The following is a 16,265-nucleotide window of genomic DNA, read 5'->3' on the forward strand; positions in this document are numbered from 1 at the left end:
GCTTTGTTTAAAGGACAGTAGGTGTTTGGAACATACATTATGTTTGTTGAAAGTATTCTGTATATCTATTTAGGTGTGACAAATAAGCCATACCATGTATTAACAATAACATCATTCAGCAAACAAATACCAATAATTCTATAGCGTTGTATAAGACAACATATTCTGTGAATAAACTGGTTGTGCACTGCTCACTCTGACATCAGGAATGAGGAAGCAGGCCAAAGAATGGAAATTATTCTGGTCATGAAGGCTTCATGTGGCCACTGACTTGCTTGTTGCCATGCTCTGCTTTATGGGCATATCTGACCCCTTGTAGCATGCGTCCATCCATGAATGTGTTGTGTGCTGGCTTACTGTAAAATGCCCATATATTTTATCATCAGCTTAGGTGTGAGCATACAAATGTATGCAGTTAGACATACTGCTGTAGTTAATCTTGGGTTATTTATAGCAGCAAACATCCAAATAATTATTGGATAATTAAATAAGCGCTTGAGATACTAAATCACAACACCATCATGAATTGTTTATACATATTGAACTTTGGCATGGGCTCTTAGCCTTTAGCATGTTTTCCCACAATTCCTATTCTCTCCATTATATGTATGAAAAGTCTTGCTAAAACTTGCAACAAGGAGCATGCTGTAATCACCCGAACACTAATAAGCTGCTGGCAAATAGTGTATATTAAAGATTAAAGAAGTCTACTACAGCAGTCCTCAACAAGGGTTATAGATTTATCCCTTATTAAATTTAGTGGGGGGAATCTACTGAAGCCCTTTTTTCATAAATTATGATTTAAGCCACCACTAATTTTTTATTTTTTTTTAAAGCTAAAATTGTTTTTATTATTTTTATTTCCTCCCAAGTATAGAGAAGTTTATGCTATATTGAAATCTTAGCGGGAGAACTTTAAGATGTGTTTTTTTTGTCACCCTTCACCCGGTGAGCAGGGATATACCTTCTGACTTTGGGACAAGTGTACAAAAACAAAATTGCAATGAATGTTGTCTGTTTTGGATTAAAAGCTGTTTGTTATGTGATGGTAAAATCTGTTACTTTAAATGCGGAGCTCTGTGGGCTGATAAGGGGCAATGGAAGTAACAAGGAACATGGAGGGGTAAAAGAAATGATGGTTGATCTAGGTAGACTACAGGAGTGGGCAAGAGTATGGTAACAACAGTTTAATGACAAAATATGCAAAATTGTACACCTGGGTTTCAAAACCCAAATGCCAAATATAGTATTAATGGCACTATAATGGAAACTACTGAGGAGGAAAGGGATCTAGTAGTCACTATTTCAGGTGACTTAAAGGCAGGTAAGCAATGTAACAAAGCAATAAGAAGGGCAAGCCAGATGATTGGTTACATTTGGGCCTTTTATTGACTGTTTACCTTCCCAATCCGCTATCACAGCAGCATAATTTGTATAATCTTCTCTAGTTTTTCCTGTGTGATATAGTACTTTGTATTAAAGCCAGTGGACACTCGTATAGGGCTTCAATTTATTGTTTATCCTCCGGGGTAGTGTTTTCTAGTATAATTATTTTTAATACCATGGATAATTGGGTATGTAAGTGCTTCTTTTACTATGAGTTTTCATTTTCTGTCACAGAGGAGGAGCTCAGAAAGCTACGGGAAGAGACTAACATTGAAACATTAAAGCAGGAGCTGGAAAAGGAAAGGCAGAAGAGGGTAGAACTGGAACAGAAAATGACTGAAGTAGTGAAAACAAGGTAACTGAACGATCTGGTACTACAAATTCAGCAATGATATAGAATACGTATTTATGAAGTAGCTTTAAGTGCTGTTAAATGGTAGCTTGTGGCTGGACATGTAATCACTATGGCGTATCCGCAGAGGCCTTGGGTCACATAATCTGTGATGTGTCAGACCTCTCTATTTCTTACATGTGACCCTATCCTCCACTGGAAGTTTGAACATTAAATGTATGGAGAGGTGTTGGATTGCACAGTTCCATCATAATCACTGCACTGACTGAGATATACACACTGTGACAATACAGCAGCACAATACACGTGTCTAATCCACCAATGACTGGTTACTAGTAAGATGAATGTATTAATTTTTTCATTTGGGGCATAATGTTTTACCTTGGTGTTAAGATCAGTTGGAAAATGTCTTGCTGTGTGTAGACAGAGAGGAAGAAATTCTACCTGCTTTTAGCATAGTATGCCATACATGTATACATGGATGACTTCTGTTCAGTTATGCTGGATCTCTTCATTGAAATGGTAAATTACTTCATAAGTTACACAACGATTTAGCAGCTGAGGGCTCTTATCGTGTGACAGGGCTGGTATTCCCAGAAGGAACAACTCGTCATTACTCATATGGTCAATTCATATCTTGAATATGTGCTTACTGGCAGTGTTTGGTAGGGTGTGCCTGGCATCATGCATTTACAAGGCATCATGGTAATGAGTAATAAACTGTAAGCTGCCCCCAGTAATAAACTTTGACTAATTAAAAGCCTTCCATAGTATGATTGAATGCAAAATGGGGTTGTTGCTAGAAATAGGTATGTTTAAAAAAATAATAATAATTTAAAAAAATAAATATTACATCTGTCCAGTGGAAGTTTCCTGAATTGCTAAATCCAAGATTAAAGGGAGAAACGCTATTGGGAAGCAAGAAAACAAAATCACAGTTCTCACAGTCAATGTAATCTCTCCTATATAACCTCCCCTAGTCAGACATCAGCTGTAAAAATAGATCTTCCTGCTAATAACTTGGCTCGGCTCGATTGTGTTTTCCACAGGGGCAGACAAACATAAGCCTTACAAATTACCTGCTCTGAGTGCAGCTGTATATATCGCACTTCCATATTTAATGGCTCTTCACATGGTCAATGGAAAATGCTGTAATAATAACCTTTTTTTTTTTCCTGTTATGCAGTTTTTTGAGTAGTTCTAATACACCTTAAGCAGTCCACACTTAAAATTGTTTTGTATTTTATATTTTGTAAAATAAATAAATAAAAAAAATAATAAAAAAAATTCGAAGCTCCCTGCAGTACAAACTCATGTACCCAGATCATTCACATTGCTTATCCTCGCAGATAAATTGTTCATACATTTGTTTGGGGAAAACTGCATTTGCTGATATTGGCAAACCTCAGCATAACATAACATTTCAATTTAGCCTTTCACTAGTTTGGTCCCACACATGCACAATGTTATATGAAAAGAATTTTGAATTTGAAAATGCTGGTTTTTATATTATGTACCCACCCTAGTTTATCATAGTTTTCTACCACCATTCAAGATTCAATGTTATCTAAAAATGCAACTATTTTGTTATTTTAAGCATTACATTGCTGTGTGTATGTGTATATATCTATCTACTATATAAATGCCTAGTGGCGTGTGTGTGAAAAAAAAAAAAAGCTGCAGCGCCACCTGCTGGGCAGAGTTATACACTGACCTATATATTTCTTGAAGGAGAAGTGACAGTTGGGAGTGGTTGGTGGTTGCCGGGGGTGACAGTGGGGAGTTTTTAACACCTTAAGTAGCTTGATGAAGGATGTGGCGATGAAGATGAAGGATGAGGTGATGGAGAAAAATGATGAGGTGGTGACATGTGGACAAAACCACGTTAAAAAAGGGCGTTTGCGTCGGGAAGTAACGCTCTTCCCCTGAGGAGGCCTGGGCTAGGCCCAAATGCATGACAAGAACCTTAAGTAGCTTGATTTGACAAGAATGCATGAGTATCATGATGCTCGGGTTAACTTGTATGTATATATATGTGTGTGTGTAATATATAATATATATATATATATATATATATATATAATTTTTTTTTTTTTTTAAATGGGCTGCCAGTTTTTTTTTTCTTTTCACACTATACTCTTTCCCACCTGTCTTAACACCTCATGTAGGAAATGGAGATTCTTTCGGTTGGACCGTCTCTCATTATCTGCAGACAGGAACAGTATCCCTGTGAGCTCACTATGCAGGAGGAATCAATCCATTCAGACCTTTAGCAAGCATCGTAAGACCTCTGATCAGCAACTTGACTGGAAGGATTAAATTCTTCTACCCTAGCTTCACATTTCCTGGTTTCTTCCAGTTTTAAGTAGTTAATGATTGGGATGTCCAGTTTATGTTTGGGCAGTAGTTGCAGTGAGGATTATTGTCTGTCTGTGCTAGAACCGGTCTGTCTGCATCTCCCATCTTGGGTATGATCAGCATTCTCGGCATCACTATAATGGACAGAGTCAGAGGCGGAACGAACAAGATGTGGGCCCGGATGCAGGGAAGGGGGAAGGGGAGAGGAGGGAACCGGAGCCCACAGCTCGATAGTTGTCTGTGCAGCGGGCCCCATTATCTCCATGGGCCCTGGTGCACCACACCTGCTGCAGCAGTGGTAATTTTGTCACTGGACAGGGCCTCTTGGTACCCATATATGTTGGGCAGTTTTTTATGGTTCATTCTGCTTATAAGTTAAATGACCTGGCTAAAGTTAGGTTCCCACATAGTTAACTGTCACACAGCCCTGCATTCAGTGCTGCCTAAGGTGTCTTAAAGCAGCCGTTCCAGTTACTCTGTCGGCTTTCACTGACCTCTTAGTGGAGCCTTGGGAACCACATCCTGATACTGTTTTTCCTGGGGCTTCTTTGTTTATCTAGTATAGTACTTCACAAAAATGTTTTGCTCGCCACTTTAAAATGGTTGTGGAGGGGGGGGGGGGGAAGTACCGGTGCGATCTATAGAGCCAAGGGAAAATGTCTACATAGAGGGTTTAGCACTGGGTAAGGTGAATTTATTTGTATTTATTTTTGCCCTACCTGGTAGTTCAGCTTTAAACTTTCTTCTTACATGACTCATAACTTTACACTCACATTTTATCCTCTGCTGTGTGTATTTTGTGTTGACTTTGTAATATATTATATGTTATGGTTTTTTATACAGGTTCATTGATAAAGAAATAGTAAGGGTATAATGCAGTGTGTAAACAAACATTTTAAATAATACCATTAGGCATCAGATACTGAAGCCACACAAAATAACAGGGTGCTTTTATTTTAATGTTTCGTTGGGGTTTATCCTTAGTAGCAATTTCACCAAATGCTTCCATTGCATCCTTAACTGAACCTGGATGGGAACAGATGCTGCATGATTTTCAATTAAGTATGACTCGTCGAGTCTTTATCCCTTTACAGATGTGGCCGTGGGCACTGTATTATATAGAAGGGCTTCTGTGCAGTTCTATGTTTCTAAGTGTCTTCAACTTTTGGTACATAGTGTGCTGTGTTGCGGAAGATATATTGTTAGATTTCAAGGACAATTGCAGTATTTGACTTGTATATAGTCACTTTATAAATGATCAGTTCTTGGAGGAATTGTTGAATAATAGTTTATTTATTTTTTACTTCTTAGGCACACCGCGTTCAACATGAAAAGATAATTCTACCCAAAAATGATTGTATTTATTTTAATACGCTAAATTCAACCTTGTCTCCAAAGTTGCTTACCTGGTATTCAGGATATCAGTTGGGTCCCCTGAACTGGCCTCACTACTGCCGACTCTAGTTTTTTAGCCGAGTGGCATGTTCACCAGTGGGGACCCACAGGATAGACTGAACTTCAGATCCTGGGAATGAAGCTTTTGGGGACTGGATTATAATTACTATTTCCCACTGAAAACAGATCTCAGAAAATATTGCCTTAATTTCTATATAATTAAATATAGATTTGCTTGCAATTATGTTAACTACTATGATGGGTTACAATATTACAAGCTCAGGACAGTAGTGTATATGTTCTTGTTTAGTATTCATTGCTGTTATTGTAACTGTTGACAACTCTCTGATAAACATTGGGAAAGGCTTACTTATTTCCACCACTTTTTTTTTTTTTTTGCAGCTTATAATAAATACTGTGTGGAAGCCTGCTACCAGCTGAGTACAATATATAAAACCTCTAAGCCATAAAGACTATATTGTTGTTTTTTTTTTTTCCCCCTAGACTTAATGCATAAAATATATTAAATACCTAGGGCATGAGATAATCAGTATGTGCAGCATTGCAGTGTAGGTGAAATGCGATTCACCCAAGAACATTAATCATGCATACATTATAACACAATACATGACATACAGTGCATTGCAGTTACTAACATGGCTCAGGGTGTAATGGGTGGTGGGACAACAGAACCCTGAACCTTTTTGACATATGAAGGAGAATAGGTGGCTTATTCTTATTTCTGCCTTAGGACTGTCTGTGATGGTGTAGTCTGAGCAGGCTGTGCAGCATTCCTGAATACATATAGTTTTCTGTTCTCAACAATCCCTGGCAAGCCAGAAAGAATCCCTAACCGAACACACAAAAGCTCCAGGCCTCCTGTATAGCCTGCTGGTAGGATGCTAGTAGATAGGCTGTAAAGTATCGAATGGTACCAAATGGCTGTTTTTGTTGCAAGCACGTTTCAGGGCATCATTCTTGTTATGTGCATAAGGACACTACTAGAAGATGTTCAGAGATGTTACCTTGTTAATGATGTCTATAGTCATTGCCAGTATCTGCAAAGGTTCCAGGCATGCATGAAAATCCTGAAAGGCTGGCACGACACGATGGCTATTGATGCCATGTCTTAATGCCTATTGGGAATCCTGCTCAAAAGAACATTTTCCTTTGGCAGCATGGAGCCACTGAATAGGCTGCATCCTGTTCTTATCTGTGATGATCTTGATTACAGTTTTTGGTTTCCAGAAGGTAGGCTTAATTCGCTCCAGCTGCTTCCTTATAAATCCTACAACCACCAGGTTGAACCAGGGAGTATCCCAATTGTAATTGAAAGAACTGTTCTACTTGTCCCAGAAAATACCTTACTGACGGGCAGAAGGATGAAGTGTGACAGATTGTGCTAAAGGATCTGCAGGAAATTCCATGTCTGAATCCTGAAAGATGCAATTGCAAGTAAGGCCTGCAGCTTGGTGAGATGTCAGGAATTCTTTCCCTAACCTTTGATGGGCACCTTCTACATCACTCCTGAACATACTCCAATTTGGGGCCTCAGTTGAAGTAAAACTTTGTTCTTGTGATGATTCTGCAGCCAACAACATGAGGCGTCTCTGTACTCCGGAACAGGGAGAACCTTGTTGCGCAGCAGCAATGATTGAAGGTCATACCATCTCCACACCACTAATGGCTTCTCGATCAAACCAGACTCCCAAATTTTTGATAAAGTTGGATATGATGGGGAAGGGGCTTCAGTACGTGGTCAGTGCCATTTCTTGAAGAATATTGCTTCCCTCTCCTCCTTTTTCTCCATCCCCAAACCAGACCAGAGACTTGAGTGCTGTCATAGAACACTGGTCAGCCCTTAATACAGTGAGATGTCTATGTGAACACTTGGCATTTCAAGTGTAGGTGAAAGTGGGCAACCTTGTCTCATTTTTGGAAAAATAGTCTGGTTAATACTATTACATCATGTCACCCATGCCAAACCTGTGTAGAGCCCTGTTCATAAACTTGTGACACATCCAAGGGCCTTTTCCTAATGAAGGCTAATCAGGACTGCACTCACACAATACTACTTGATCTAGTGCTTTGTTTTTTGTGTTCCTTCAGAGTGAAGTGGATGCTTGGTAATATTCCTCTTGTTGGGTAGTGATGCACTTGTTCCGTGGATAAGTCCTGAAGTAGTTTGTCCTCCGCCTTGTACAGTGCCCGGATGTAGCGTCCAGGTTCTATGATGGTGTCTGAGATGGCGTCTCAGACGCCATCTTAGAACCTGGATGCTACATCCGGGCCCATCTCCCATCTCCCTGTGTTTTGAAGTTAGCGCCTGATTTATGTATATGATTTTGTATGTAAGGTATTGTTATAGAGATGGATAGTGGTTTCTTCATACACATACTGGGCAGCATACCAAGTGGAGCGCCGCAGACTTTCTTTTATTTTTGCTAACAAATTGACCCTAATCTGTATGTGTGTTAGGGAATTTAGACTGTAAGTCCCAGTGGGACAGGGACTGATGTGAGTGAGTTCTCTGTAGAGCGCTGCAGAATTAGTGGCGCTATATAAATGGTGATGATACTACACTTGATTTTGACCAAAAGTCTGAGAAGCCATTCACAATGAAACTTTTGGCAACAGACGGTGAATTCTTGACAAAGCATGTTTATGGTCAGTCAAGCATTCACCTTGTTGCCATGAATGGTCATGTGACTGGTGCTTATTATCCTGATAGGAGTCCTTGAACCCTTATTAAAGTTCTAATCTTCATTCTAGAATGTTGCTTAAGCAGAGGGAAAATGCAGGTGGAATCAGTGTTGACACGCATTATCAGCAATGTATCACTGGCGATATGACAGCATTCACTAATGTTTTGATTAGCCAGATTTGCTTTGATGGTCTCTACAGTACTTGACTGACCAAGGTGGGTTCTGAAGAAGTTAATTTGAACTAGTTGATGGGTTAGGGACAGGGAGTAATTTGTTTTTATTTCTTTAATGTGGTTATATTTGTTACACTGTGCTATTCATGCACTTAGGTACGTGTATAGCACTGTGTAACCAATATAACATGTTGGGTCAGCCTTAGTCGTCCTGGCATTCTAACTATAAAATATGTCCTAACCATTGTATTGTACACGTTGAACCGCTCCATCAACATTTTCCCTTCACACTATGTATACACATACTTTTTACAATGACTCAATGTTTTATCACACTGCAAAGCAAGTTTAATGTTTCACGTATTAATGGCACTTAAATGGCAACTGAATCATTTCTTTCGTCACATAACACACTTCTCAGAAAGTACTGTGCTGCACTTTGACCTCCTGGGAGCACACCCTTGTCTGTGTGGGGAGAGTAACAAGGTCTCCTGGCAGTCATATGGCTTCCTTGGAGTAGTCATTCCAAGGCTTGGCGACCTATCAAATCTGAGAATGAAGATTCTGCTGCAGCTGTTCATACACATGCCGGGAATAGGTCATACACCGAAGCATTAGGAGGATGAAATGAAAAATACTCCTCCAAATGTCAATTGCGATGGAAACAGTGTGTAGTTTCTAGTTTGTTGATAGTACCCATATTTTGAAACTGACTTATGAAGTGTACAGTGTATCATTTTAAATATACACTACAGCTACTAATTCTACTAATACTCCCGTATTCTCACCATTTACTTAAAGTATCCTAAAGTGACAGATAGCAAGCGCTCTTGAATATTGCTTCTATCAGTCTTTTCATGTCATTGAAAGTACAGTTATCCAAGTTGAATTCTACTATAAAACCTTTTGTAATTTGCTCAAATCATTCGGCTTTGATTTTGTGTATTTTGTTTTGTTTTAAATATAGGCTTTTTTTTTTCTGTGACTAGGTCATTATTTCAGACCTGTGCACGGGTATATGTTTCATTTACTTGGAAACGGATTCTGTCAAATTCTACCACATATCTGACAATACCTGTTTGTGTGCCCAGCATTCTTAACAAGCATATAGATCCTAGTAATTTTACATATGGTCAAAATAAAAATTCACAGAATTTTATATTTTTTGAATTTGAAACTAAATTGCTGTCAGAATATAAAATTCCAATAAAATATAAGCACTAACTGGGCCACAATAATTATACATATCCTGCATAAAGTTAGCTAACTAAGTAGAGTGTATTTTCTAACTCTACTTTGGACTATATAATATGGAAAAACCATGCTGTGGTCATAATGGTTCAGTATAGATGCATAGAACTCGTAGGCTTAATTGGTAATAATAGGACCAAGAATCCATTTCATATAGTTCTCTCCAAAAATTGGATGGTCATGCAAGACCTAAATGGAAACAGTGGTACAACATGATTCGGGTTTTGCAGCTGGAGAATAAGATTTTAGCTTGAACTGTCTGTTGGTAGCGTAAAAGCAAATTGCGGTTTTGTGAAAGTGGAAGAGAATTGCAATAGACTGATCTGCTTGAATAAAAATTGTCCCATTAAAGAACTCAAAAAAACTAAAATCTGTCCTTAACATACATAACTTAAGGAAGTTTTGCCATGACCTTGTTCATGCCATAGCCAGTGTTTCAGTTCTTTAGTAAGAGAAAAAGGCCTCTGGCAGTCTTTCACAATATTATGGATGTCTGCTGCTTTCCTTGTTGGACCAAGCATGGCTAATCCATGAAGAAATTGTAACCTTTGTCACGTGTCTGGGATGTTGTGATATAGCGAAATGCTGTATTCATTTAATTAAAGAAAATTGAGCACATGTATTACAACGTTAATTTTATCTATTATGTCTTTGCTATTCTAATATTCTGTGTAGTTGAAAGATTTTTCACTCTTTTGTGTTTTTTTGTTTTCTTTTAGGCCTGAAGAATCGGTAGCACAACAGCCTTCAAAAGGACAGTCACAAAACAATGGATCAGGTACTTCTGCAAGACAACTTATAGAAGTTATCTAATTCCTTCACACTTAAATTGTTGTGTGTTGGGTGATGTTATGGAATTGGTTTTACCTATTTTTCATTTATTTTGATAGTCATTGCTGCCTATGTACAGTGTGTGTTGTAGAAGATTGATGTGTGCATGTCCCTTTTGGAATTGTAGTTTGTAAATAAAACCGCCATCTTCTCAAAACTATAGTGTTTCAAACCTTACATTTTATATTGCACCATGTTACAAATTCCTCCTGGTTGGGTCCATCGGTATAATGTTTATATTTATGATGTCGAGAGTTTGCCTTGTAATATAGGGCACTTTTATAATGTACTGGTTACAGGGCTCCCATTAGTTGCAGTGCAGCAGTGTTCTTTATTGAAGGTGAGGCTTGGCCACCCTATGTGTACAGTTATTCATGGCATAGTAGGCTCCTCAGACAACACTGCTTGGCTATGTTCTGCTCTGATTGTAATCACATTTTGTGTTCAGCTTAAGTCTGGAACCGGGGTATTGGTCTAGATGCTTTTAGAAAATAAAAGGCAAGTTTTCTGTTTGTTCTTGCTATTTTATTTTTAACAAAAATCGAGATTCTCCTATGATGGGGACTACTGCAGTTTTATTGTACAAGGATCCCTTTGCCATTATGTAAGAACGAAGCATCTTTGCCAGATAAAGGACCTGAAATGAACTGAAGTGATGATTTTCTGGTAGAATTCATATTCTGATTAGTTATTGAAAGATTGCTTTGTCCTATTCCAGCAACTGAGATATATAAATTGACATTGAATGCTTTTTTTTCTAATTTCATATGTTTAGTTTATTGGGCTACTTCACCGTTCTAAACATCATACCAACGTTGACTTATTTGTTTTAAAACACATATTACCTGTTATTACTTTGTATTCTGTTCCTAGAATGGATGAAAATGGTTGTGTATATATTTGTAAGATAACTTTCCATAAACTGTTAAAAAAACAAAAAAACTTGTACATACACTTCTTTCCAAATAACCTTAATTGTGGCAATGCACCTAAATATCATGATTGGTCAGTGTGACATGCACCTAAATATCATGATTGGTCAGTGTGACATGCACCTAAATATCATGATTGGTCAGTGTGACATCCCATGGTTTTGGTGCTTTCAAAAAATGAACCTGTGAATACACCGCTACATACAGATCATGCTTTTTGTTTTGTTTTTTATTTGTTTGTTCTTTTTAATCATGCATCTTTATTGAAAACCTATCCAAGCTTTTTACATACAGAAATAAAGACAAACAAATAAGCTCCATAACAATAACATTAGAACCATGCAGTGCAGCGGGTACAGTATGGGCTATGACTCCTAGAAGTAAACCTACATGATTAAATGATAGGGAGCTTAAAGGATCAGGCCTGTGTGAGGATACTGTGAGATGACGTGCATAAAATCTATGAATCACCCAGTCAAGCATAGGTTCTCTACACATAAAATTCTTATTATAGGGAAAGAAAGCCTAAAGTGCACAACCAATTAATGGCTGGTCATCCCGGGGACCAATCAATCTGGCTCCTCTTCCCGAGGTAGCAGCGTGAGCCTTGACTTGGACCAATTTTTTTATATTTATTTAGATACTTATGTACATCTACTAGGATATGTGAAATGCTCATGACTTGCTGTGTAGTGGAGCAGAGCCACCCAACTAAAAACAAGAAGATTCTACTGCAATCCAAACCCTTGATATAGTGACCTTGTCGCCGTCATCAGGTTAAATAAGCATGCATTTACCAAGCTTTTCTTCCAAGTTGTACCCAAATAAAGACCGCTTGGCGTCCAGCTGGGGGATATTAACCCCTGTTTAAAGAATGCAGTCCCTCACAGATATACCTCGGGCACCCCAACAACATATGTAAAAATGAGACTACAAAGTTGCCACATTTTGGTCTGTCTGAGTTAGTCCTTCTCCCCATCCTAAATAATCTAAGAGGAGTGAGACGATCTCAAGATGTGTAGATGTATTTGCTGAAATCTCACAAGATGTAGCATTGTTAATACCACTCAGCATAAAATCCCACCCATCTGAGACATGACCAATGTCTTCCTCCCATTTAAGTATCTGCTGTGAAGCCATCTGGTATTATATATGTGGGAGGAGATATGCATACTACATGGAAATTACTTTTTGAGAGCCTATGTTATAAAGAAAACGCTAGAGGGGATCATTACCAAATGGGCAGGGGGGGGAGGGGGTGCATAACTACCAAACTGAGCCTTTAGTGTATGACACAATTTAAGGTATCTGAAAACCAAAGTATTTGGGCTCTGATTTTCGTTTCTCCAAATATTTTAAGTGATTTTTCATATACAGCTGTCCTAATGCAGAGATTCCAAATGTTATCCATTCCCATTTTTGCTAGCTCAGAAAATTTCTTATAACAAATCAAGCTTTCATAATGTTTCCCCTTCAGAAACAAACATTTTGAACTGTTGACGTCGGTTCAAATGTACTTTTTAATACAATTTTGACCAGATGCTTGTTTTCTAAACATTTATCCAGGCAGTTTGAGTTATGACTGAAAAGTGCTTGTATCGTTTGTCTGCTGTGACTAACCAGACTTGTTTCTCTCACTCTTCTCTCCCTAAGATAAACACATAAAAAAAAGTGTGTGCTCCAGAGTTCAGAAATGGTTTTATGACCGATTTGGGGAGTATATTGAGGATTTCCGGTTTCAGCCTGAAGAGAACACAGTGGAAACAGAAGAGCCACTGAGTGCTAGAAGGTAATTGTTTGCCCCACATCCCACTGTTTATTGGAAAAAGAAAAAGCTGAAATTTTAGATCACTCATAAACCTACTTTACTGCTAATCTTTTCCCAATTGTGTATTATTCGCACATATGTTTAGCAAGTTATTTATTATAAAAAGTCTGTTGGAAGAGCATTTCTACTACTGTGATGGCTATAGGAATGTATTCATCCTTTACTAAAACCTGACAAATAAATGTCCCGCCGCTATTGTGTAGTTTTTTACCAAATTTTAACTGTGAATTTATTGTGAAATTTGATTAAATACTTCACAAATATTACATGGAAAACCATGTTTATTTATTACGAAAATTACAATATTTGGAATTTGATTTAACAAGAATTTCACTCAACATATCAGATTATTTAAAGACTGCTACTTTATTCATGTATATTACAGAATTTGGAGCTTAGCATAACAGCTATTTCCCTGACCACATAACAGATGAATGGGAGCTATTTATCATCGTAATGGTTTTCACAAATTATTTTTTTTCTCTTCATTTTACCACATAGCAGCAGAGTATCTAAAAAACAAAACAAAAAGAGTTACTTGCAAAAACATAGTCTTTGCTGGCAATAGGGCTTTTTGACATTTTGTTAAATAAAAACCCCTTTGAAACACTTCAGCATTCAGGAAATTACACTATTTTGGGGTTTAGCATAGAAACCGTTTTTGGTTTTTTTCTCAAGCACAAACAGATTTTTTATTTCATGTCCGGTGGCTGTTACCCGAGATGATGGGACATCTTAGCTGCTGTCCAGATGTCCTGTGAAAGGGGCAAAGAGTGACTGAGGATATCTATGTGAGCGAGGTGAGAGGATGATAATGAAAGATACCTGGAGAGCAGAAGATAGTGAGGTGCCAGCATGTTGGCTTACCTGTTGCTGCAATTCAACTTCCTGTGGCTGCCATTTTGGCACTAGAGGATCTTTTTATATATGGTATTTTTTTTTTAAATTCCATTTGGGTTAGGGGAAAGAAAATATTGTGTTGAGTTAAATTGTGATACACAACCCCAAAATATTGTAATTTCCAAAATAAAGATGCTGGCAAGTGCTCAAAGACACACCTAAAGAGAAAAATACCATCTACCTCAACTTCTATGCGGCTTTTAACATAAATGTCGTGCACAAACCGCAACCGACAATTTTGTCGCAAACATTAGGTCTGCCGGATCTGTCTGGATATGGGAAACTGCTCTTAAAGATCTCAAAGTGCGTTCTAGAACTCCTCTGGTAACGATATGTGTTACTTAGTATCTTTGTTGTGCTTCAGCGACGGGGTTTGCAAGCGGTGCCAGCAGCCAGGAATGGCTTCCATGCACTGCAGAAGCACAAAAAGGATATAAATAATAAAAAAAAAGAATATAAATAAATATATATATATATATATATATATATATATATATATATATATATATATATATATATATATATATATATATATATATAATTTTTTTATAACAGAAAAAGCTAAAATAAATAGAATTACTTTTTTTTTTTTTTTTTTTTTTTTTTTTTTTTTTTTTTTTTAAATTTATTTAGTACAGGCAACAGCAAAAAACCCCTCCGACATCCACTGTGTAGGGAAATTGCCATCTTGTCACCACCATGCTGCAAAGAGCAGCTCAATAAAGTTTTTAATCAAGCTATGTCCAATTTATCACAGAGAATTATGTGAGTTGTAGTCTCTAAGATTACAAATCCATAGGTGCCTTACGTAGCCAATCAAAATGTGTGGCCACAGCTGCTGCATGGCTTAAAAGTACACGATGCAAGGAAATGTAACACACCGTACTTCATTAAAACAAAATATGTTGAGTTATATTGTTACACTAAATGCCAAAATTTTGTTTTCTGTGTTTAAAACAGAGCTCTGTTTAGCAAAGGGTGAATAGCTTATTTTAGCTTCACTCTATACATCATAGAGGTTACCACAGGTCAGAACATTGTTACCATTGTCTCGCTCATCTGGCAGCGTATTTATCAAGTATCTTGTACTGCCACCTTCTGCGTGTGATATTAACAGAAGGGGAAGCTGAAAAATATTTCCTATAATAAATGATCGCATTAAAAAATTTAAATAAAAATGTCAACTCAATTTTGTAATTAAATGGAGCTATTGCCCAGCCTCCAGAAAATACTTAAGGGATAGGTAAAATTTATTGCCAATGCATGTGCCTATACTTTCTTATTAAAATAAATCCAACATTGGTTACGAGTATGATGCCATATTCACAAATTTTGGAGTTCTATCTTATGGTAACCTCAGCCACTGGCAATTTTTTAAGATCAGTTTTGTAATTTTGTTGTGGTCTTAAAAATATATTTCATATGCTTGTGAATATGAAGTTAAGGTGTTAGATAAATAGCATTAAAACAGTAACTTTTTACTAATTCCCCTTTTGTGAGTTGGCCGTATGTATTTTGTGAACACAATCAAATTTTAAAAGTACTGTAAAGATTTCACATAATGAAACACTCATTTTTATTTCCATATAGGTTGACGGAAAATATGAGACGATTAAGTAAGTTTTGTTTGGTCTGCATATTTTGTGATGTGTTTAAAAAAAAAAAAAAAAGGGCTTCTTGTGTAGCCAATGTTGTATTATATTACATTAAGGGTCAGAAATAGGAATTCATTCTGCAGTTTGACATCCTTTTGAAATCTAATTAAGAAGGTCTTGCCACATTTTCTCTAATTAGCTAGTGTTGATTTGTATTGAACTTTACATTTCCTTATTTTCCAATAGTATTCGGGAAATAAAGTGAAGTAATCAAAATGTTAATTAGTTTACTTATTCTGTTAATAGGATGCAACATGTTGGTGGATCCACTTCATTTTTGTAGTGAATACTTAAATGAATGTCTCCCTCTTAAAGTGAATTAATTGCCACTCATAAATAGAGAATATGACACATACACAGATTGCAAATGAAAATAGTGTGTTGGTTTCACATTCATTCTTTAGGTCTGGCATAAGTCATATGTAGCTGGGATTTGAGTTCTCAAAGCCTGGGTCAATATTTTAGTCTGGTACTGGTTAATTTAAAACTAAAATTCAAT

At 37.2% G+C, this 16,265-nt stretch overlaps 1 protein-coding gene across 2 annotated transcripts in view; it reads left to right on the plus strand.

Annotated features, from left to right (window-relative positions):
• Positions 1-16,265, plus strand: part of GRAMD4 (GRAM domain containing 4) — an 83,427-nt gene that overhangs the window by 33,957 nt on the left and 33,205 nt on the right. For both annotated transcript variants that reach the window (XM_075208857.1, XM_075208858.1), the window contains exons 4-7: positions 1,621-1,741; positions 10,340-10,398; positions 13,037-13,172; positions 15,702-15,727. In XM_075208857.1, the coding sequence (XP_075064958.1) occupies positions 1,621-1,741; positions 10,340-10,398; positions 13,037-13,172; positions 15,702-15,727 (342 nt within the window). The remainder of the gene's footprint in view (positions 1-1,620; positions 1,742-10,339; positions 10,399-13,036; positions 13,173-15,701; positions 15,728-16,265) is intronic.

The sequence above is a fragment of the Mixophyes fleayi genome, chromosome 4 (genome assembly GCF_038048845.1).
Source record: "Mixophyes fleayi isolate aMixFle1 chromosome 4, aMixFle1.hap1, whole genome shotgun sequence".
Taxonomy (NCBI): Eukaryota; Metazoa; Chordata; class Amphibia; order Anura; family Limnodynastidae; genus Mixophyes; species Mixophyes fleayi.